Source organism: Beta vulgaris, chromosome 5 (assembly GCF_026745355.1).
Source record: "Beta vulgaris subsp. vulgaris cultivar EL10 chromosome 5, EL10.2, whole genome shotgun sequence".
NCBI classification, from domain to species: domain Eukaryota; kingdom Viridiplantae; phylum Streptophyta; class Magnoliopsida; order Caryophyllales; family Amaranthaceae; genus Beta; species Beta vulgaris.
The window spans coordinates 67,249,205-67,274,019 of record NC_079206.1 but is presented as its reverse complement, the minus strand read 5'-3'; the positions used below and the strand labels follow the sequence as shown (position 1 = coordinate 67,274,019).

Here is a 24,815-nt window from a genome sequence, read left to right as displayed (position 1 = left end):
AAAAGAAACAGTATAATCACATTAAAATTTCTGAAATCCAAAACTGTGGCAGTGAATTCTTCCAGCACAAAACCTGCCAACAAATAATAGTAGAATTACCCCAAATGTGCACAAATATGCAACCTCAATCCAGCCATCCCATCCTGGTTAATCTCAAGCAAGATGAAGAATAAAGGAAAACACAAGTAGCTATTAGCGGATGCGATTGATGGTAAGACGAAGGACCCTACTACATTGTATCCTTCACGGGCCTGCTGAGTACAGGTACACGGCACCATGAAGCATGAAACAACCGCCAATGTGTTGATTCCAAAGTCTCATACATTATGGCTATAGCCTAGGCATGATGTCATCTTTAGCCTCTATAGTCTCTTCTTGCCAAAATCGATGAGACGAACTGAGTTATGTTACAAAGAATATCTACCTGTTTTAACAAAATTAGTTCTATTGACGGGGAAAATCATGGCTTTCACAGATCTCAGGCTATAGATTTCCTTGACATCTTTGGCTATCAGATAACAGAAGCCATAGATGTGTGCCTGAATTTTTCTCTGAGTTCCCGATCTCACCCAAGCCAGATTTGTATCAGACCAGGATCTAATTCTTGTAAGCTCTGTATGGTCACCTTTCACGGACAATGAGAACAAGGAGTGTTCAGAATGTCTTCTTTCGTACGACAGGCTTCCTTGCTTCTTTCTTTGCTGCGAAACTAGGTCCTGACATGGCTATTCCGGAAACTAAATCCTTTAATCTGTACAATAGCAGTAACAAAATGGTTACAGAAGATACAACCTCAGAAAAATGTACTTCCTCCATTCTCTAAATTTATTTCACCATTGACTTGTGCACTTTCATATAGCGCACTTTGACCATATTTTTCAAACTAACAAGTATGTGAAAATATTGGATTTGTCAAAATGCACAATTTTATAAATATCAACTTTGTATGATTTTTACTAATAAAGTTAAGATACTAATGGCGAAAGTTGTGCATTGGCCAACATGAAAGGCAAAGTGTTGCAAACTAAAAAGGGAGGAAGTATTAGCTAGTATCAAGAAGAGGGAGAAGGAATGTGGAGGGGCCACCATTTGATAGCACTACCTTGGCATACACATGAAAAGAAGCACAACTGAAACTCCAACTACAAGAGGGAAAACTGGAGCTGCTGTCAATTCCTGTGAAATAAAGTGATAAGTAAAAACAATGCAAGAGCTCCCAGAAATGAATCACAAGTAAACTGTCCTAAGACAAATTCATGAGTTCGTTTAACCACGAACTTTAACCAACCTGGGTTTGGATATCCTCTTCTATTTTGTATCGGAGAGGACCAACATGAATTTGTCTATGCTTTTGTAAGTCGACCTCAATAACGTCGGATATAAATTTGTAGGCACTCGATGAGAGACCAGATCGAAGCTGCAGCAGGTGTTTACCCTTCGGCAAGTCTTTCACCTGGAAGAAGCGTGATAATGGCAGAGGGAAGGAAGACTCAACTTTAGATGGCTCACTTGCTGACTTAATCTCCACCCAAAGTTGTGAATCCAATTCCGCAATTCTTTCACCCTCAACATGGCAACTCAGAATGCTTCTCTCCGGCTCTTCGAAAACTACGAAGTTCAACCCCTTGATGTCCTCAGAACCAACCTAAGAAGAAATCAGTGTAAATTAAATATGTACGTCAGTGACTATAATAGTAGAGAATTATTAGATAACTTCTAAGATTACAAGGAAGCTTATTATTACAAGTGCTCTCTTCATGATTCCAATATGAAGATTCACTTGTCTTATAAATACCACAGAGATCACAGACAACTATGATATGCACAGCCAAGAAAAGTTACTAGAATTTGTCAGCGGGTCAAAAATGATAGAAAGATACGAGATATGGGAGAAGTATATAATTCCAAAGCTTGAGGTCCTACTCTCAAACCATTGCAAGCAAGTAACCTCATGTCAAAAAGAACAAGAATATCAACTTGTCACAGAAAGAGTGTATAATTTCACAACCACACGAGGGGGGGGGGGGGGGGGGGGGGGGAGGGGGGGGGGGGGGATAGTCAACGAATTATTTTCCCTTCGCATACTATCATTTTCTATTAATGACAATCAAGGTCTCTCCTTATGGAATTGATAATGATATGATATTACCTTCACAGCTATAGATTCTGGAGATGCACGCTCAATTCCAACCCCAGCCAAGTCATTCTTTTTAGCTACCTTGATCATATAGGTTGTTTCTGGGAGAAGTCCTCGTAATCTATAGAATCCAGATGAATCAGTAGTTGATTCCTCATAATAGCCTTTTGACTCTGCTCTTGCCTCAATTGTAATACCCTCCTTGGGGAGGCCAGACAACAAAGTGATCACACCCATAGCACTGTAGGAAGCAAAATGTAGGTACTAAGGGTGAGATAAGATTTAATATGGATGAAACCAGCTTAACGTGATGCAAAACTTAATAGCCAAGTCACCCACCCACCCTCTTGGTGATTGATGGATGACTTAGATTAAACTCATAGAAACATTGTCTGGAACCGTGACCAATGTCTCAATCTAGGTGATAAAAAAGAAAAACTAACTTATTGAAGAAGCCATGAGAACAGTTTTGAGGCACTCTAATAAAAGCCTCTTCAGATCTAATTCTTATCTGCTGCTGGAAATATGAGTCGTGGGCAACTGCACACGGCCCAAAATATTTGGATCCTCCAATTTCTACTTTCGATATAAGTAGCTATGTACTAAATGTTCTCCATTGTTGGTGTTGAACTTCTTTATCTAATTATTTTAAATTGTGTATCAGCTAATGTGTAATTATTTGTCTTCTCATGGTGAAAAAAAAATTTAATTAGAAGAAAAAATATTCCTGCAATTAAATCTATTCTAACTTTTTAACTTCAAAATTTACAAATGACGAGTATGATAGTATTAACATTGTACAAGGCCTCCATAATAATTGAGCCCCCCCCCCCTAGCCAGCTACCTTCTAAGACAAAAATGCCAAATAGGATAGTTTCCTGTATTTCCGTCCTGACAGTCCATCATGGAGCACACAAAACGACTTCCTACTGAAGGTTTTCAATTTTTCTGTTGCTCTTTTATTCAGTTCCCGATTATATGCCAAATAGGATAGTTTCCTGTATTTCCGTCCTGACAGTCCATCATGGAGCACACAAAACGACTTCCTACTGAAGGTTTTCAATTTTTCTGTTGCTCTTTTATTCAGTTCCCGATTATTTCCCAGTTCTTCTGTTTCGCCACTATGCCTAAAAAACTTCACCTTGAAGATTACAACCCACAGATCGAAATGCAAGTGACCGAGGCACCCACTACATCGCCATTTCTTGGTTTTACAATTATTAGCGTGATTGACACCTGTAACTTATATTTCATAGACTGAAGTACAACTACCATAAATAAGATGAACCTCATTTAACAGACAGAGAGTAACAATGCACATGATTTAAATCCATTGAAGAAATTTCAAACCTGAAAGCAACACGAGTGGCTTCAAACACAACTTCTTTAGATTCTCCAGATCCAAGTTCAATTGGCTGTGCACGAGGAGAGAAAGCATATTCCTGCAAGGTGACATATTCTTCAGTAGACTGACTGAGGCGGAAAGTTGCACGAGCATAAGTCTCATAAGAAAGTCCAAGAAGTATTGCACGGTTTGCGGCAATCAAAAAGCTAATCAAGAAACTAGCATCTAATTGTCTAACTAGGAACATCCAAGGCAACCAATTTCCGTTCTTGTAAGGACGGGCAGTGAAGAATTGCTCCTGATGGCTGGGTCATTGTCATTCCAAGCATAGACCTCCCTCAAGCTCAAACAACCTCCTTTTGGATGAAGTTACTCAAAACAGATAGTAATTTAAGAATACATTCTCTGAATCTGAGATGAAGTTCAGGTACTATGCAAGATTTATGAATAAACACGGAGCACTAGCAATTGGGGCATTGAAAGAGTGATAACATCAAAACATAATTCAAAAAATGAGATCTTGATAGATCATATAAAATGTTATAATGTAATCGTTACAAAGAGGGCCCACTAGATCAAATGACATATCAATTGGCTAGAAACATGGAAGTACCTTCAGCAGAGGGCGAAGATAGAAACTGCCAGGAAATAAGTTCTCAAAAGTGAAATGTCCACCAACTCCAGTTATGGAGTTGTTCCTGTAACCATCATCTCCGCTTAGTGACAATAAAGCTGCAGGAAAAGGGTCTTCAGTGCCTTCTTTAGAAAGTATGCGCACAGAGATTTGACCAAGCTTCTGGCAGGAAAAGGAATGTGGCCCAGTAGATTTCAAATGATAACCAGGCTGCACGAAATAGAAAACACACTATGATTCACCAAGTAGACAGCAGATGTTACCTAATAATCTCCTAACAATTATAATGTTCTAACAAGCAAAAACTGCATCTGTACTCTTCACTATGTTGTCATCATTAGAAACATCGAATGACTAAGATCAATATAACACACCATATATTTACACACATGCACACATATATACATGTTAAATCATGCATATATAATATCTTGCATCATGTTAGTATAATGGGAATAGCACAGTGAAAACATGAGAAGGCATCTTCCTGAGATGAAGCAACAAAGATACTGCCTCCATCAGGAAAAGATCATCCACTCTGATACTTCAGTTTGTTGAATCAAGCCATGGCTGCTGTTAATCTTCATGTTAGACCCATAACAGACTTCACATTTACTAATTGGGAAGTCTCATAACAGACTTCACACTTACTATTTGGGAAGTCTCATATAAACTTCACACTTACTATTAGGAAGTATCATATAAACTTCACACTTCCTTTTTCAAGTTAAATGTCAAAAGATCAATAAACATTTTGAACATGCATCCTTTTTTGGTAGTTATAATGTTGCCGCCATCCATTTTATAAGTCGCTAGCTCACAGTTACCATTGGAAATTTGGAATATATCTTATCTTTCACTTAGTCTATCAGTCTATCCAGAGGCCACGGGCAATCATATGGAATTTCACCAATCTTCTACCTCAACAGTGGTTCTAAAGGATTGATAAGATGACAGTGTATAATTGATTTATACTATGATAAGAAACCAGAGTGGGTGTGGGTGCGCGTGGGGGGGGGGGGGGGGATTATTCCCTCGGAAATTTAAGGCTATCATACGTAGTATCATCAACATATAGAAGAGACATAAGAACATATCATTTCTGCTTCAAGCCTGCAACCAAATAATAGCATTAAAGGAAGTGGATGTTCAGAAAAAAAACCAAAACGAGGAGGGTTGTCAATTGTCATTACGTGAGAGAGCGCATCATACAGATATAATATCAGAAGGTAGCTAAAGATTCTTTAAGCAGGATATTCACTTAAGTACTGTGTTTCACAATTAAACTTAGAAAAGAATTGAAAGGGAGATAATAACCTTTGAACCTTCAATAATGTAACTTATGTCATCATATAAAGGGCCACCTACGAAGATACCATCAGGTCCAGTTGAAGTTTCGACAGCTAATTCACCTTTCTTGAGTGGAGCATTATGGCTGTCTCCAGCAGCCATAACCCTGATATTAACACCAGATATTGAAGGAGAAACAGATCCTTCAATATAGAGACCCAAGCGACCAGTAAATGAAGGAACTGGGCTTTGGCAACCATCATGTGTAACTGAAATCTGAAGAGGACGAGTGGATTAGAAAGTGATGACAGAAAACTCAATAACAAAGTACACGCAGCTTACCTGATGTTGTCTAGGGTAGAACAAAATCTTCTTTGATCCATTTACGTCTGAAGCTGTGCTTGAAGTCAAGGTTCTGCAAAAACAAACATATAGTCAGGTAACAAACAAAATAAACTTGAAGAGGCAACATTATGGAAACACAGAAAGGAAGAATATAAACAAAGGATGACATATCTAATGCCTCTATCATGACCCTAACAGAAAAACAATAAAGGTCGAAACATATGTTGCTTATAAAACAGTTTGATCTAGGTTACAAATATGTTTATTACATTATACTTTTTGTTTGGGTTGATAAATAAGAACCACCTAGGACTAGGAAAGCTAAAGCCTGGTCTTCTTTGGTAAATCAAGTCATTCCACCACATATACAGGACATGTTCAATATGTCTTCATTGCACAGATTAACTTGACTTGATGACATGGCATTCTAATTTCAATGTGAAAATCATTTCATGGAATCCTTGCAAACAAAATGCATTAGACTTTAGAGTGACTCACAGGTGAACTAAAAAGAGGTTTGAATATGATGATTTTGTGATATAGAGTTCATTAGTACTGTAATACAGTGAAAATCATTAAATTAGTTGGAGAGCCCGACATTAAATTAGTTGGAGAGCCCGACATTCTGTCTCAACTAGATGCTAATGGGATATGTTTTATCAGTGTTGAAAGGACTTACTCCCTGTGCCTGCACTCTGCAGTTCACCTACCTAAACTCTAAATCATTACAACTATAGAGATGCTTCATGGGTCCCACTACAAAAATGCTAAAAAAGAGTTATGAATAGTGTAACCATTTTTGTGAAAAGGAGAGAGTATATAATCTCACAGATTGAGATATGAATCAGCTACACAAATAATTAATTCTAAGAAGACCTTTCTAACCACAAACAACTGCATGTGAAACCAACAAGTATCATAGAATGGGAGAAATACCTTGAGTCAGTTGGAACAAAAGTTACTTTCTGCCCACGAGTAACCCAGACAGAATATTCATACACAGCAGCATTGGCCTCATCATTTTGATCTGGTAGAAGTCTGGCAATCGTCCCATCAACAAAATTATTTCCATTGTCAAGGACATCAACAACAATGCTCTCTGGGAGATTTAACTGTGTGACTGAGGAGTCAACAATTATTTGCCCTTTCAGGAGATACTTCTCTCCTTTCAAGTAAACAGGCTACAAACAAAATAGTAAAATGAGAAATTAGCATGTAGAGGTATTGAGCAGAAAGAAAAATTAAAAGGTCACATCAATAAAAAAAAGTTCAAAAGAAAAAAAGCAAGAACCATCAGATTTGCTGTATCAATGTTGATGGAAGAGCTTCCAAAGAAAATGCAAGAGTTGACAAACTCCAATTTATTTATCCCTGGAGACTCCACACACAAGCGTTGCGAACCTTTCTGTATTGGGAAAATCAAGGACCAGTTGTATTAGGTTACAGCTAGCCAACAACCACAAAATGAAGGTAAATGAACTCCAACCAAGGGTATATCCTCTAAAGCACCACCTTAATTTTCAGAAGTAGAGGTTCTCCATCTGGTTGAATCATGCGAGCATCTACATCATGTGAAGAAGTGATATCAACCCAGTAACCTTTTTGAGAAAACACTATCCCTTCAATATCCTCTGTTCCAACATCAACATTTACAGAACTCTTCTCCCAGCACCATCTATCTTTCTCTAAGGTAGTATCAGCAGCAGCATACTTGGCCTAGTGAATAAACGCATAACCATAAGTAGATTTATAACTAAAGCACATCCAAGTCAGAGATAATCACAATCACAACTGTCCTAAATCTTTAAAGAGTAGTCTATAGTCACATATTAGATTGAAGTCTTCAAGAATCACATAAAGGACAAGGCCATGTGCATGAGTAATTTTGTGACAACGCAGAAATTTTCCATCATAGCGCTTCGAGTAGAAAAAGGCCATTCCTAAACAATCATTTGCAGAGAAATAATGGCAAGATGCACAAATTGGTGTAGAGTGAAAATACAATGACACATGAGAACAACATCATCTTATTTTGAAGCAATATATCTATTTATAGAATCCAGAAGAGGTTTCAATAAGTCCATATGACACAATCACATAAGAACCAACTAATACAGCTTGTTTCAGCAATATATGTGGACAAAATCGCCATCCATGCATGCAGAAATAAAATATATGAACACTTAGCACCTGTATGTTCCAAGATGATTGGAGACAGACTATAAATCTGACTCAATAATTTGTATTAACCTTGATCTTAGTCACTACATGGCTCAGACACATGCTTGCCAGAAGGAGAGGCATTCAAGAGTTGGTAAACCTTAAACTTATTCTGCCATCTATTCGAGGATTCTTGCTATAATTAAGATAAACATTACACACTTTCACCTGATAATTATACCTTTGCACAAAGACACTCCAAAAGCACGAGATTGCAATTCAACAATTATATAAGCAGAAGAGAGTTTATATTCCAATTAGAATACTAGAGATTGGATCTTTCGGCATCCCGATGACCATACCAAAAGGAAAAGGCACTTGGATCACCGTAGCAAAAAGAGGTATAATCACATCATAATCTACTATGCCTAATGACCGAAAGCACCAAACATCATAGAGCAAAGATGCAAGAAATTCGACAAGCAAGCAATAGCAACATGCATCATCGTCTCATAGCACAGATTAAAGCCAAAGTGTGAAACAAGAAACTGGACAATATGTCCTGCATGAGCAAGAAATAGATTGCATTCCTTGTGTAGTTCCAGCAGTGATGATACTAGTTTGTCCTCGTTACAAGAGAACTAAAGCAACAATGAATATCAGCAGTCAATGGACTGTATGCATGAACTATACCTCGATTCTGTACTTTCCAGGGAAGACGTTTGAAAATGTAAACTTGTTATTCGCATCCAATCTGACAGTCCTCTCCCTGTTACTTCTCATACCCAATCTCACAAGTGTGATGGAAACAGATGAGCTACATTTTTCCTTGCACACAACCTCTCCATGAATATTTACTTGTGCCTGAAAATTTAATGATTGTACATCAAAAATTGACACTGAAGTTTTTCATTTGCTTCAAACGAGCAGAGTTATGACCACAAAGCAAAAAAAAAAAAAAAAAAAAAAAAAAAAAAAACATGTTAATATAGTGCGAATAAAAAAACAAAGTGGAGTTTCAAATGTTCCTATGCACCCCAGTGCCCAGCATCAATATGATACAAATCTGCCTTTCGAGGTTAGCCAGAGCATATCTTAAGCTCAAAAGTTTGAACTACAAAATATGCAGGACAAAAAAAGACCCCCGAGCAATAGGATATTGTATGCAAAGCATGCAGAAGCTGCAAGCTTTTGAAATTTGAAGCAAACCCACCTACCTGAGAAAATTCAATATTCAGAAGTGGACTCCTAACACTGACATCAGTATACGGAGGCAAAAACACAAGTTCTGGAGCATTTTCAGGTGTGGATGGCAAGGCAGACAGACGATAGTCACCTGGTGAAACCTAGATAAATGCAAAAAGTGAGATAAAAAAAATTGTTCACATTGGAATGCAAAAAAAAGAAATCAGCTAAATGTAACTTATGTAGCAGAGAAGTGCAAAATTCAAGCAGCATTGATTTCATATTTTACAAGATCAATAAACAACGCAATGAAATCCATAAATGTTAATTCCTTCAGATAGCAAAAATAAGCACAAGAAATAGGACAAAACACCAAATTACAGATAAAAGATGTAGCATCAACACAGAAGCCTGAGTTTTTTTTCACGTCTGAAAGTCCTTTCTTAGCATCAAAGTATCAAAAACTGAAACAAAGAAAAAAAGTATACCCAAGATCCGAAGCAGTGAGCACACCTGATATAGCACCCAATCATAGCAATTATTCCGCACAAGGGTAGAAACATACTACCTCCGTTTCTCAATACATGCAACATTTTCCTCTTTAGGGTGTTTCACAATACATACAACATTTCCCTATTAGGTGCGTTTTTAAGCATTAAATGACTTATATACCCTTACTTATGATACCCAACACAACTAATCACATAGGCAATAAAGTACAAAAGGAACACTCTCTATCCTCCTCCTGGTTGTCATGCCAAAAAAAAAAGTTGCATGTACTGAGAAACAGAGGTAGGATACCATACACAATAATCCACAATTACGATGGAACAAAGCTCCAGGTTCCACCAAAATCAAATTCACAGACAAAAAATTCCTTCATGCTCAACAGTTCAAGTACTCGGGAATATGTCCAACGATCAGCAAAGGTAGAAAACTAGCAAAAGCAGACCAACTATTCCACTATAGCCAGCCAAATCTCTGTTCAAAGGCCCGAAATTGGCTCTAAGGAGAGAAGGAACCGATTCTCTTCACTGGAACCATTTGATAAATCTAATATATGCATCAGAGTGCAAAAACAGCATTTACAAGTTACAGCCTGCATAACAACTATATGCAGATACATGCAAGAATCAGTTGCATAACCACATGGACTTCACAGCATGTAAAATCTAATTATCTGAAGAAAATGTTGGAAATTGTGGCAAAAGCTAGCAGATCTATTTCAAACATACCAGAAAACAGAAATTTCCATTTTCATCCGCCTGTCTCACTTGAGGTTTAACATTCTCGGGTCCATGCGTTAAAGCTACCTGAAATTCCGAAATAAATATAGTATCAGCCATTTGGCTCTTAGAATATTGGATACATAATGGGTTCCAACAGATGCTGAATCAGAAAGGATGACTTAATCTCCTCACAAATCAATAAAAGATGATTAAATGCGTCTTAAGTAACAAGCATGACGAACCGAACTTCCAACTCTCCAGAAATAATTAATTTCTAAGATCCAAAGCCAAGGATTCATCCAGTGGCCTCATAACCCTTTTAGATAAACATAATCCTCAACCTGGGAGACTCAAGGACCAAAAAGGAAACTCACAGCTATGACCTTACGGCCCTAGCCCCTACCACAACAAAACATGATATCCTTATGCAGCCAATGCTCTCAACGACCTGTCAAACAGCACGGGGAACAGAAAATGCTCTGAATGGTATAGGAGCTCACACATTTCATGCAAAAACCACAACCACAAGTCCAACCTAGTAAAAGAAAATTCTGCCAAGGGCAACTTCTAGAGAGAACCAGTCAGAACCTTACCTTTAACCAGTCAGAAACAGTAATGAGATTGCTTCTCAAAGACCCACACAAATAAACTTCCAAAAAAAATTAATTTGAATTATTTACCTAGTACTTCCTCCATTCAGAATACTTACACATTAGGAGGATGATACACAAGGTAAACCTACATATTAATTATAATAATTATGTAAATAAATAAACCAATAACTCCTCTTGTCAGTGTTTCATATTGTTTTATTAATTTATCATATAAGTTGTCTCATCTGTCATCCTCTAAAAACTGTGTGCCCAGGAGTTTGGTTGCAAGTATTGTGAAACAGAGGAAGTAATTCAATTACTAGAAAGACAATAATAGAAAAAGAAAACGGGTAGTTGATGGTAGAAGAATTCATTAAGCACAAAGAGCATATATCACAAAAACCATAACAAATACCAAGAAAGGGCAGAGTTGACAATTTGGGAAACAAAGAAACTTGGGGCCCTTCAGAGCATCAGCAGTCCTTTAAAACTGGGTCTCCCAAATTCATTTTCAGATGTGTTGCCAACCAGCTATATCGCAACTGAACAAGGGGTGAGCACATTCGGGATCAAAATAACCCATTCTGTGAATGCGTTTGAACTCAACATTATAGCTCAAGTACTAAATGAGCATAATTCACAATCAGCTGAATTCACCACCTGGGCTCATTAGCTTGTGAACTTAAGAGAAACAGTACATGTCTTTCATTTTTTATTTTTTTGAAGGGTACATGTATACTAAGTTTATATGAAATTGATAAATATCCTTTACCACAAGGCATATACATCTCATATAACTACAAAAGATAATATTAGCATGGCTTGCCCGAGTCAAGCACCAGTGCACCACCATTGAACCAAGCAGGAACAACTTTTTATTGGATTTATTGTCTAACCATTGTATATTAGGTTAAACTCAAACACTAATTCGAAATTCAACATTCAAGCCATGTTTTAGCTAGTATGTAGTTTGAGACGAACTTGAGCCCAAGCTTGAACTCGATAAAACTAAGTTAAATTGAGCCAAGACAATTTAAAGTTTGTCTCGGCTAGGCTCGTGACTAGCCGAATCTAAAGCAATTCTCTACCCCATGTTACAAGCCTTCCCATTTGGAAAGACAATGCTTTGCCCATTAATTTCTGTCTATGCTTCCCATAACCTTGGGCATTTGCCTACTGGTGCAGTTTCAGACCCCTCAGAAGGCCTTCCAAGGTTTAATGCCTAAAGATTCAATAGCCAAAGATGAAGGTAAGTCAACCTTTTGAGTGAGATGCTTGCTTGCTCGATTAAATTAATTCACTTATTCTCACTATGATTAGAAATATAATGCCAGAATGCAACTGTTATGGAAAGGCCAAGTTAACAACTGGATGAAACATATGTGTTCAAAACGATGATAAGAAACTGAAATGATAGGAGCTAACTACAAGCCTACAACTGACTTCTATGAAAATCGCATACATGGGTGTTTAGGATAAAGCACTTCTCAGGTACTTCTCATATTTATTAACAGAGAACAAAGATGCATGTGAAGTTGTGAATGCGAAATTTTTCTTGGCATCGCACGTGAAGTTTAATGGGTCATGACAGCAGAAAAGTGAAGTGAATTTGACACATGACGTAATCTTAAAAAGAGCACCATAGCAGTCTTCCTTTGAAGGAATTGAATAATTTAACAGCAAATATCAGCTAAGGTGAGATCTAATAAATTTCAGACTTCCACTCATTTCATGCCTAGTCAATTTTCTCTTTGGGAAGTCACGATCCAGAAACTCCATTTCAAGAGTCAAAATGCCTACACCACTTAATTGAAGCTACTAAAGTACTTTCACCCCTCCACAACCCCACCTACCCACCTGCCCCCAAAAAAAAAGAATGAAGAAGGGAAAAGATGATTCTTTTTTTCATCCTTCCCTCTAACATCCAAAGAATTTGTAAAGGATAATGCTAACAGGCAACTTTAAAAGCAATAAGTGAACCAAAATGATACAAAAATATGTATGACTGGTCCCAATTTCACAGTCCCAGCTTAGTGACAACACACATCCAAAATTGGACACAGAGAGGACATCATATGAACCTACCTTTGCCTTGTAGCCAGCATCAGCCATCCGCACGAAACCACAAACATCATAAGACACTGCTTTGATGTCAGGAATAGAAGCCATATTTGGTAAAACCTGGTTATAAACATAAGTAATTATAAATTCTGTATATTACAAGTAATCATATATGACAGAACCAAAAGTGAGCTCTAAAAAAATAAGGCATCTCACTCAAAAACAAGCTTTGAAACAAATGATCATTAAGAGTTTCTTACCAAGAAATCCCTCAAAATTTCAAACTTGTAATGTTTCTTGCGAGCTTCCACAGAATAACGATTAGAAGTAACCTGAAAGAAGTACCACCACTAGTTAATGAGAATGAAAAACGAACCAACATATAACAATGCTTGCCGGCATCAAAAGAAATTGCAGCAGCAACAAGAGAACAACAGCTATAAAGTTCAAAAACTACTTAAGGTGAAATATAAATTATGAACATGAAGTTTAAGCATATACGGATACGCCCTGTCCACTATTCCTTATCATGTCAGAGAAAGGACAAATAAGCAAACAGCATTTTGTATTTTAAACATAAAGTCTAAGCATATACACCCCCGTCCACTAGATGTGACTAAAGAAAGAAAAAACTAAGAAAACATCAATTCTTATGATATGTCCCACTTTATTAGTTACACCCAGTTTATATTTGGGTTTGTGAGTTGTGGCATATTAGATGCTCTTCTAAAACATGCAACATGTTCAGGGACATCCGAATCTGATAAAATCACTGGACAGAGAGAGTATTACATTCCAATATCTGGTAATAGCTGGTAGAACCTAGAGCCATAGCAGGTAAATGTGATAAAGTGCAGGCCGGAAAGGGCCTATTACCCTACTTGCATGAATATAACATATACCAGATATCATATCAGAAGTGCTATTGTTGGACATATTTAAAGTCAACAAACTGATGATTCAAAAGAAAAGAACCAACAACGTCAAAATTATAATATTGGCTATTAGAAAACACTATTTGCAAGAAGCAATACAGCAAATCTTTGTTCACGCAGAAGATTGAGCCTCAGCAAACAAGTCGATAGCTAGTACTTCACGAGTTATGTGCAGCAAAATGAATGAGAAACTAGAGAGCAGCAGTAGATGAACTCCGTCGATAGTTACCAAATTTGATGAGGCTTGGCAATGCATAATCTTGTTCAAAGCAATTTTATATGATTATAGACGGAATCTTTAACAGCATTCAATACATGCTCTAATAAGTTTGGCAGCTGGACCTAATCATACTACTAAGGGAAGGTTAATTGCATATGATAGATAAGTTATTAGATTACTTGCTAGAGATACCTGATCAAGCTTGTAATATCCACTTTCATCAGTGACAGATCTTTCTTGGCCATCTACTAGAACTTTAGCACCATCCACTCCGGCACCATTTCCGTCCACTACTCTGCCGCCAATGGAAAATCCAGTCACCTGCGGATATAATATGAAAACCACACAGCACATTGGAGTTCTATGTAACTAAATCAAACAGTGCAGAGATGAATCATGATCATGAACTCAAAAAACAAGAAATCTCTTGAGTTAAAAACAATTGAAGTTCAAGAAATTTCTCATCACTCCAAAAAGCCGATGCCTTTTACCTTAAGAGTTAAGAGATATAGATTACATTCTTTCAAAACCTACTCCTGGATAATGGATATCGACAAAAAATGTCAAAATCCAAATTCCCTCTTGGTTACTCAATGTTTTCTCCATAAACAAGTTAATATTCACACCCAAGTTCTCTAATCCATAAGCAAGTTACTATTAACACCCAGACTGTGAGAAGAGAGACAGATTTAGGCACAAAACCAAATTCAAAACCACAAACATTTTGAAAAAGCATAGATGACCTCATATTCCTCTTCGACACATGATGGCTGAGCTAACATTGCATCTGCAAGCAACCAACCAATAGGGAGCCAACACATAAACATGGTAATGGCACCAGAATTTCAACATTCACAGGCAGACTAATCGGTCTAAAAAAACAATTCTCGCGTCTTTACTCTCCTCGCTTTATAGTTTATACAGCAACAAACAAATTCTCAACAGGTTAGTGCATCCCTAGTTAGGATGTCCGGTGCCGTACAAAAAATGCTTTCAGAATATGGAAGAGCAAAGAGGGAAGAGATAGATATAAGCTTAGTTTTAAAAGGCGCAAGCGCACCGAGGAGGTGAAGGGAGGCGCAAGGCACGAGGCAAAGGCGCACGTATCCCGTAGGTGAGGCGCAACTTCGGTGCCAATAACCTTAATGATCAATGATAAAACATATTTTATGCTCAAAACAACTAACTAATTTAAATATATAATGTATTGTATGCCTATACTTTAAATTAGCTACTGTAAATTTTAGTATTGCCTATTTTTGGTGAATTGTAAAAAAAAATCTGGTTATACATATAAGAAGAAGAACAGATGTAGGACAGAATAAAAAAGAAAGGATAACGAAAAAGAAAAAAAGTAAAACACAGAAGCAGAATTGCACGACAGAAGAAAAAGATAAGGAAAAAGAAAAAAAAGTAAAACATAGAAGCAGAATTGCACGACAGATGAAAAAGATAAGGAAAAGAAAAGGTAAAAGACACGTGCTAGTTGCTACTAAGTCATAAAGGTAGAAAAAAGTTTAGAAAAACCCTCGAGATTCAAGAGTGAGGATGAAGAGAAAAGAAGACACAAAGATGAAGAGAGAATGACGGACTCACTGCTCGCCGGCGAAGGACACCAGAGCTCCGGTGCTAGGGTTGATGGTACATGAATCACCGGCAATCTCCTTCAACTCCGGCGAGTTGGTGGCCACCATTAGCTACCATATAGTGAATTAGGGTTTTATTCCCATTTAGGGATTTTTAATTGGGGTTCAACTTGATGAAATTTAACGCAATTAACAAGGGTCTTTTGCTCGAAATTAGTAAATCAAAGCAAAGGTAAGTTTCAATTAGGAGAAACTTCGGTTTTTCAACTCAAATCTGCTTTCTTTGGTGCTTCTCCACAAAAGGCGGCCAACGCAGCACGCCTTGCGCCTCTCACAAGGTGGCAAGAAGCGCACGCCTCTCATGCTGCGCTGCGACTGGGCAGAAGAATGCCTTTTTTGGTGCGCCTCCACTCACTTGGTGCCTAGGCGCGCTTTTTAAAACTAAGGATATAAGCATGCAATTGTCGATAGCTGGTGGGCACTGGAGTGCCCAAAGTCCACCATCAAAACCAGATTTTGCATGTGATTTAAACTAAATTACAAATCATAATTTATCCCCTAAATCCATTGAAGGTATACACATTACAACAAAATTTTAAAAGTTCACTTCTTGAATCCAGAAAGCAAATTATGCTTCATGATAACTCGATGGCATGAGTCTTTATTGTCCTTAGTTGTGCTTTCGTCCATGGGTCTGTGGTGTCTCTCTATTTTAATTCTTTTTTCAATTTTAAAAAAATGCAGAGATAAAACATGAGACATCAAAATTAAATTGCTGAAAACACTAAGCGGCATTTGGTTTGAGGTTTTCATGAAAGGGTAAGGTAATCAAGTAGGATGATTCCCTTACTTGTTGTTTGTTTGGTCCATTCAATCATTCTCTTTACTCTTTGGTTACCCCCAAGCTCCTCTGATTTGATTCCCCACCCCCTAAGGGTTTCAACCACCCTTTCTCTACTCTACTTCATATTCACCTTGACCACCATCCCTCCCCTTAAGCCACCACCCCTCCACTTTGAGCCATCATCATTGTACCCGAAACCACGATTTGACCCCCCCAACCCCCAACCAGCCCCTGAAAGCACCATAATTACCCACCTCGGCCCTTCGAAACCACCACATTTACCCCCCGCAACCCCACCCAGCCACCTAAACCACCACCATTATCCACCAAAAACACTACCATAGCCGCCTTTTCCACCAACTTCACCCACAGAAACCACACCCCATCACCAAAACAACCACCCCCCAGCCACTGAAACCACCAACCTCACAACCGAACCATCAGATCTACAAGAAAGAGGAGAGAAAAAGAAAACTCCAGTGAAATCCTTCGATTGGTCGGCGGGTAGGAGGGAAAAGAGAAGTATGGTGAATATGGTGATTGCGTGGTCGGCTACTACTTCCAGTCGGTGCTGGCGTAAGTGAGAGAAAGAGATGGGAGGAAGAGGGAGGGAGGAGAAGGATTCAACTTTTGTAACCGTTTCTCTTGGCTAACCAAACATATTGGTAAATTAGGGGGGGGTTGGGTTCCTTTCCTAACCCTTACTTGATTCCTTTCTTTTCCCAACTTTCAACCAAATTGCCCCCTAATGTCCAGTAAAAAGAAAAAAGTAAAAGAAAATAATTAAACACGATTAGTTATAGAACCACCCCAAAAAAATGCAATAACTTTTACAAAAGCAAAGATATTCAAAATTAAAGGGGAAGGTGCTTGCAGGCTTTATTAGTGTCTATCTCCTGGGTCTTACTTTCATTTTTTGTGGAAAATGTTTTGGCCTCCATAGGTTGAGAGGAAAAGACAACGCCTCTACACACATACACACGTGCACATGCCTGTTTATGTTCACATATGTGTATGTAACTGTGCATGCATCAACATCAGCGTATTTATACATATCCATGCACACCATAAAGTCATAATTACCTGAAACTTCTGTGTTACAGTAACATGGGAATGCTCAACAGTTATAGCCATCGTGGGTGGTGATATGTCAAAAACTGTGTTTTCTCCCTTGTGATAAGGAACAAGCTCATAAACCCCTGCAGAAACCAAAGAGAGCTGAGCTTTTTAGACAGGAAACAAATTCAAGGATAACATTTTCTAAGGAATAACTATAAGTTTCAAGCAATCCAATCAAAAAGTTGTGAACAATAATTTATCATATTTCTACAACTGGTGAACAGACTTAACAATAACCTATCCGCCTCACTTTCTCTGCAACCTTTGATGACGACTAGATGCAGTGCAACATCATCCACCACTTTCACATCCCAAATGTACCCTCTTCCTACTTATGTGTTGGTGCTAAACTGCTAATACTTCAAATTTCAGTCAGGGCATACTGGAGCCATTTAATGAGCTTAAGAGTAAACTTATGCAAACAAAGCACAAGATCCTAAAATGGAAATAAGGGGGAAATAAAGTGGAACATTGCGAGCATCCTCTTACTTATGTATTTTCTTGAAAGCTTGGATATCACTAAGCTCAACCAGAATCCAAACAGTAAGCAACTCCAAACATAAAGAGAGAGGTAAACGTCAACATTAAATCTAGGGTAGATAGCATAGATTAATCCAGTCTCGTATACGATTATAAATTAAAAAATCTAAATTTGATAATTCATTCTAATGTATAGACAATAAGCTGTGTCTTCAGAGTTCAAACAAATCAAGGGAAGAGGACATGCAAAGTCAACATATTGCACCAATGATATAGCAAACCCATATAAGAGACAAAAGGAAGCATGTACTTTACCACATGGTATAGTCTTAAATACAAACTTTCCATCTGCATCAGATACAGCATGACAGAGAGCCTTTCTTTGCCCAGGGCCATGACCAGAACCCTGGGGACATTCAACTTCCAGGACATCATCTGAATATAAATAAACGTGAACTCCCAAGATGGGATTGCCCTACATACAGACATAAGCTTGATATTGTAAGATTGCTGTAGTTGATCAGAAAAGAGGAAATCCAAAAAAAGGCATACATAATAAATATAAAAGCAATTAATGCAACTGATAGGATATCAATCATACATAATTGGAATTCACGTAGTTTTGAGGATGTAGTCCAAACATTAACCAAAAAAGCTAAAGATTAACTTCTATTGCCAGGAATGTCTAGCAATGAGAGAGAAGAAACTATCTACCTGAGCTACAACAAGTCCACGAACTTCATATCCAGGAACAGAGAAAATATCACCAATGACACCGTTCTCAAACCCCAACTCTACCTGCATTATAAAATTAATATATTAGAAAATATCTATAGGCCACTGGAAGCAAGGAATTGGTAAATGAACCAAAAAAATTGAGTAAGACTAAACCTCGGTAGGACCTCTAACTTCCACGTTCATATCAGGATGAGAAGCTCGTAATTTGTACTTCCCTGCATGACACACACATAATTGAAAAATTATGACTTGGTCATGGCCCATGGGTCAAGATGTCTCAGGGCGAGAAGCATAAGATAGGATCTGGAACATTAATCTCCAAACACAAAAAGCAAAAGATATATATTCCTTGAATATCAAAAGAATTATGATATTTCTAAAATGACCAGAAATTTCAGGGCTGATATTTCACAATACTTCAACTTAACCACTAACATGATAGGAAAGGTACAAACCAGGAGCTACATTCTTGAAAGAGTAATCTCCAGCTGTTGATGTTAATACAGAAAAGAGAGAATCGTCCGTTGAAGATAGAAGTTCTACAGCCACATTTGATGGACCGCCATTTTTTAGCTGACAACTCTGTCCACCAACAGCCCCTAGAACTCTTCCGGATAGGGAAAACCTATAACAGGCCAAAAATGCTAAGATATCCCAAAATAAACTCTTGAATATCAGCTCATAAATGCATAAGAGGAGAAACTAGAGTAAACAAATCAAAACCATTATGTAACCAAAAGGGGACCTACCCTGTGAACCGAAAGTTGATATCTTCATTTGCATTACATCCCGTATGGTCAACAACAATGGGAACCTATAATCAGTAAACTTCGGTTCAGATCAAAGTGTCTCAAAAATTATTGTTGAATAACCATAAAGCAAAAAGAGAGAAACTAACGAAGAAGATGAGAACTAAATAACCTTTTCAGGCTCCCATGACCATCCTTCTGGCCCCTGAACCTTGATTATGAAAGATCCCTGCATGAAAGGGCGTGATATAGGAAGCACATAATAAGTAAGCATTTTGTGCCTTGAGTTGGCTCTACTAGCAAATATCCAGTAGCTAGAGAAATACAGGATATAGCCATTAATATTCCTTTAAGACTATTAGATATTCAAAACAATCTCATACCATAACAAAAACCCTAAAGTATCCTCTTAAGAACTACAGCAGTAACAGCTAATCAATAACTTACACCTCTTCTTCTCTTACATCTTACAAGGCAAAATTCTTGTGTAAATGATATAGTCATTAGATAGTACTTCTCAGAACTAACATCCCTAGACACAGTTATATTGCTAGATATTTCTTCTAACAAACTTCAAATTAAACAACTAGGCTGTTCAGCCAACATATTGCAAAACAAGTTTGCACCCATGGGTGAAGGTACTTTCAGCAATTACTAAAAGAGTACAATATTAAACAAATAAGGACGAGGTAGTCCCCCCCCCCCCTCCCCTCTTTTTCTTCTTGTTTCTATTGCAAAGTTGTGTCAGAATTACCTTGTCATAGACTGGAATAAAATAGTAGCCATTAGGAGCACACTGAGTCCTATCCTTCACCAACCCATCCAAAGTTTGAAGCTCAATCTGAGAAAGAAAAAGAAATAGACTGTCAACCAGATCCATGTCTCACCACGAAGTTCTCAAAGATCATGATAAGTAGTCGAAGTGATCAATAAGATCACTTACAAAACAGATACTATAAATTATTTCACTGTTAGTGAAGAGTTGAATGCTTTATGACAGAGTAAATTCAAGTAATACCAAAACATGTGAACATTTCCACACCACAAACAAAACATGCAAACATGTAAACTGGTTGTATTTACTTATTCTGGTACTGACTTGTAGTCCACACTGCAGAAGATAAAGCCACAACTGGTATCAGCAGAAAAGAAGAATACTAATGAAGCTCAGTTGGCGTGACTGATTTGGTAACAAATCCTTGAATGTAGAAGCAAGAGTCCTACTGCTACATGAAGCACTCAAGTTTAGAAATATCAAACCAAGCCATGCTCTCAGTTTGTGGAGGAATATTTAGGGCATGCTTGGAATAAGGTTAATGCATAAAGGGGTAACAAAAAATCAAAATGAAGGTGGTTAGAGGTGATACTGAAGGCGAAGAAGTGGTGATAAAGAGAGTAAGCTAGAGTTGATAAGAAGAAAAGGGAATGAATCGGGAAATTGTTACTCTTGTTATGGGGGTAATAGTTACCTACCACCACCACACCCCAAGGGTAATTGTTAACCTTATTTAGAGGGTAATAGCTTCTTCTTTCCTCCCTTCTCATCAAAACAATACTACAGCATCCCCCTTGCAACCATCTCAACTGACCTTCACTTTCCCTTTATTAAGGTGGTTTGACTTTTATTGCTCCCCAAATTCATTACCCCCAATCCAAGCATGACTTAGTATGATCAATTCCTATGACGGTAACATTATGTCATTATAAGATAAAAGGTACTGAAGACACAAGGAGACAGGACTATGTGCAGCGAAAGAGCTCCCCTGGCAACGATTTCATGAAATTCTCCAAGCAAAAAAGTTCCCTATTTCCTGGTGCTTAGATGTTCAAACATTAAACAAAGACAGATGACGAATACACCAAAAACAAGACAAAAGATTTGCTCGAGAATGCGAATATCTATGGAAAAACTCTTATCTCCTTATTGCTTCTCTCAATTTCCAGAGCTGCTCCCAGCTACTAGACAATAACCTACAGAGGTCTCGAGCTATATTGGACCCCCAAAAAAAAAATTCGCACACCTTCCTTGACGATCAATTCCAACAATTAAAAGAATCATGCTACCCTCTCGAAAGAATTGAGTACACAAATGAAGCAAAATCATCACACGAATAGTCTTAATTTTAAAACGTTCTACCAAAAGTCTACATTTATATCAACCAGTACCGTATACTGAATCGTTCATTTTCATCAAGACAGAATCCCCAGTGTGTTATGGACTTCTATAAAGGAAAATGTTAATATTTTCCAAATACATCCTACAAAAGCCTCTAACAATGTAGAAAGCAGGGATTGCTCCTAATATTTCTTCTCAACTCTAGTTCCTAACTTTGCTAATCCGTACCAACTTAATCAGAAGAAGCTCATCTACCTCCTATACATTCTCTGCCCATCACAACTTGGGTACTTACATCTCTAAACTTCATATCTCATACATGAAGGGAATGCAACGCAATACTATCAGTACGAAAAGAAAAAAAATCCACGAAATTTAATCGAGTATTGCATAAAATACCAATTTGAGTTGGTATAATTCAAGCTCTAACAGGGAAACAGAACACAGTCCTAAACATGCTGTCTGAGTGTCGAATAAACACCTACTCAAGCTAACAATGGCTTAACAATGAGGTTTCAAAACTCCAGCACAAAAATCTCAATCCAGAAGACAAAAAATCACGCCATAAATAAGTCAACAACGAAACATTACGCATCAAATAAATACCGTAATATGAGAATAATCCAATTTCGAATCGCTCGCCTTCCTCGACTTGATCAAACTCGAACTCGCCTACAACAACAATCAAACACAACCACAAACATTCCAAATTCAGCACAATAAACCTAATTTTTCAGTGCACAATTCATCTCGGATAACAAACTCAACTAAATCAATTCGATTCAGAAATCAACTAATCGATAAAAAAAATTAGGTTTAGCATTTAAGATTGAATGAATTAACAATGAGATTGATTGATTACCTCTATAAATCCGCCACATCCATGAATAGAATCGGCAAAAGCTGAAGTGCAGTGAAGTAGTATTAATAAAGTTACTATGAAATTAAGATTCGCCATTGCCGGAAATCTAGCTAGGTTTGAGGGCGGAGAACAAAGAAGAGGAAGAAATCGGAAATCAGATCTGGTGATTAACCATAGTTGGAGGGAAATTTTTGGTTGATTGTGAGGGTTTAATTAAGGTTTTTTAAGTGATGTTTTTCTGCAACTCTTTGCACGATTATATAAGAGAGATAATAATCAACTTAATTATAATCATACTTATCCTTTCTATAAATGTCCCGTATAAGATTCGATCGTGTGATCTCAATTTTATATACTACTATCATGATCGCTAAACTAAAATATTTTCCCCTCAAAAAGAAAAAACTAAGTTATATTTGAGGTTATTATTTTAAAGTAAAATATTAATAAATAAAATTTATGATTATCTGGGAATAGTCCGTTCCTAAAAACTAGTTTTTTTCTGAAAATGATTAAGAATAAGACGGGATTAAAATAGGCTCTTGTATGAGTTATAAAAATAACTTGAAAAATAAAATGGTTGGTCATGAGTTGAGTGAATCCAATCAAACTCTAACATGGTTCGGCTCAAGCTTGGTTTAATAAAAATAACTAGTTATTAGGCCCGGGCTACCTCATGTTAGAAAAAAATTCATTTATTGATACAATTTTTTATGATAATAACACTGAATACAACTTAGCTTTGTGGTTAAGACTTTAATATATGTACTTGAGGTCTTGGGATCAAACCCTATACTATGCAATTTCCAATTTTTTTATTGTACATGGATTACATGAATTAAAACTCTCTAAGAAGAGCGTCAAGTGGCACAATTTCTTATTTATGCACGCCTTTTAATATATTTGTATATATAGAATCGAGTTTTGAACTCGGATAGTTTAAGCACGTGCAAGCAAAAAGTACTACAATGATGATGTTGTTGTTGATCGACTTTATACTAGAGTTCACATAGACTTGTTGTGTTGAAAACCCTCCAATGTTTGTTATTTAATCAATCATTCAAGTCTTGGTAGTTTTACAAAAATACTCATATAATATACTATTAATCCTTAAGTTAGGCTTGAAATAGTAATATAAGTTGTGAGGATTTAGTAGGAATTGTAAAATGTTTCAATTTTTGATTTTGATTTTAAAGGAATATCGGTTTCAGGTGAAATAGAAAAAACTATAAGATTTCACCTATAATAATATATGGTAGGGGGAAAAAATGTCTTTTAGACTTGGTTCAAGGTGTGAAATTCTCTCACCAATTGTGCAACTCTGTTCTCTGCTAAAAGACTACCCAAGACGGGAGCGACTCGCTCTCCCTCTCGTGTCTAAATTGAAATTGGTTGTCATCTATTGACAACTTCGCCCTACATCTTTTATTTTATTTATAAAATTAATTTGTCCATTTTTTATAGGGTGTCATTTTCAAGTTTTGTGATATATTCCCTCTATATCTACCATTATTATGACATATATATAAAGGTGATTATATAAACAGCTCTAATACTTAGCTGATCACGTTTTAAGGAGTTTGAGGATTATAGGAATACTATTTTTGGTGATAAAACACAAAGATTATCTCATTCCCTTTGTATAAAGACATCCTACAATCATTTTCACAATGATTTTCCTTGATAATGAACAAAGAAAAAATATCATTCTTTTTTTTTCACTTGTTTTTTACCTTACCCCACCACATTTTATCTTTCACCATACAATCATCATTATGCAATATATTTATTTCTTAATAATTATATAATTAAAAATTAACAATTACATCATAGTATTTGAAGTCGTCATTAATTAATTTGTGTTTTATGCTTTGGGTGTATTGCTTAGAAGTAGTCGACCTTACTAGTATATATAGTGCACACAGTTGTAGCATGAGAATTGTGCACCTAGGTCAAAACTGACACGCAAACGAATATTAAGTACAAGATGGGGTCCCAATGAGTTATCTTGATAGAAAGAGATATTTTTTCTGAATACTTTCACATTGAACTAGTTAATTTCTTTCTTCTCGCTTTAAAAGAAATGTTATCAATTGTTTGTTTTGTAATAAATTCATTTGTATTTTATATAGATTTAGGTTGATTTCATTTAAATAATAGTAGTACCTATGAGCAAAACTAAACATA

The 24,815-nt window shown here is 36.9% G+C and overlaps 1 protein-coding gene across 1 annotated transcript; it reads right to left on the bottom strand.

Moving 5' to 3' along the window:
* LOC104894788 (uncharacterized) lies at nucleotides 1-22,894 on the bottom strand. Its single transcript, XM_010681110.4, has 27 exons — nucleotides 22,629-22,894; nucleotides 22,373-22,438; nucleotides 20,405-20,491; nucleotides 19,823-19,879; nucleotides 19,651-19,715; nucleotides 19,357-19,526; nucleotides 19,055-19,116; nucleotides 18,878-18,961; nucleotides 18,479-18,638; nucleotides 17,648-17,763; nucleotides 14,327-14,455; nucleotides 13,240-13,311; nucleotides 13,004-13,099; nucleotides 10,332-10,409; nucleotides 9,129-9,257; nucleotides 8,605-8,775; nucleotides 7,264-7,467; nucleotides 7,043-7,156; nucleotides 6,688-6,932; nucleotides 5,749-5,821; nucleotides 5,434-5,682; nucleotides 4,096-4,326; nucleotides 3,488-3,579; nucleotides 2,150-2,378; nucleotides 1,289-1,645; nucleotides 1,103-1,176; nucleotides 1-751 (listed from the first exon to the last, which is right to left on the bottom strand). The coding sequence occupies exons 1-27, from the start codon at nucleotides 22,722-22,724 to the stop codon at nucleotides 655-657; spliced, it is 3,603 nt and encodes a 1,200-aa protein (XP_010679412.1). The 5' UTR covers nucleotides 22,725-22,894; the 3' UTR covers nucleotides 1-654.
* Nucleotides 22,895-24,815: the final 1,921 nt, after the last annotated feature.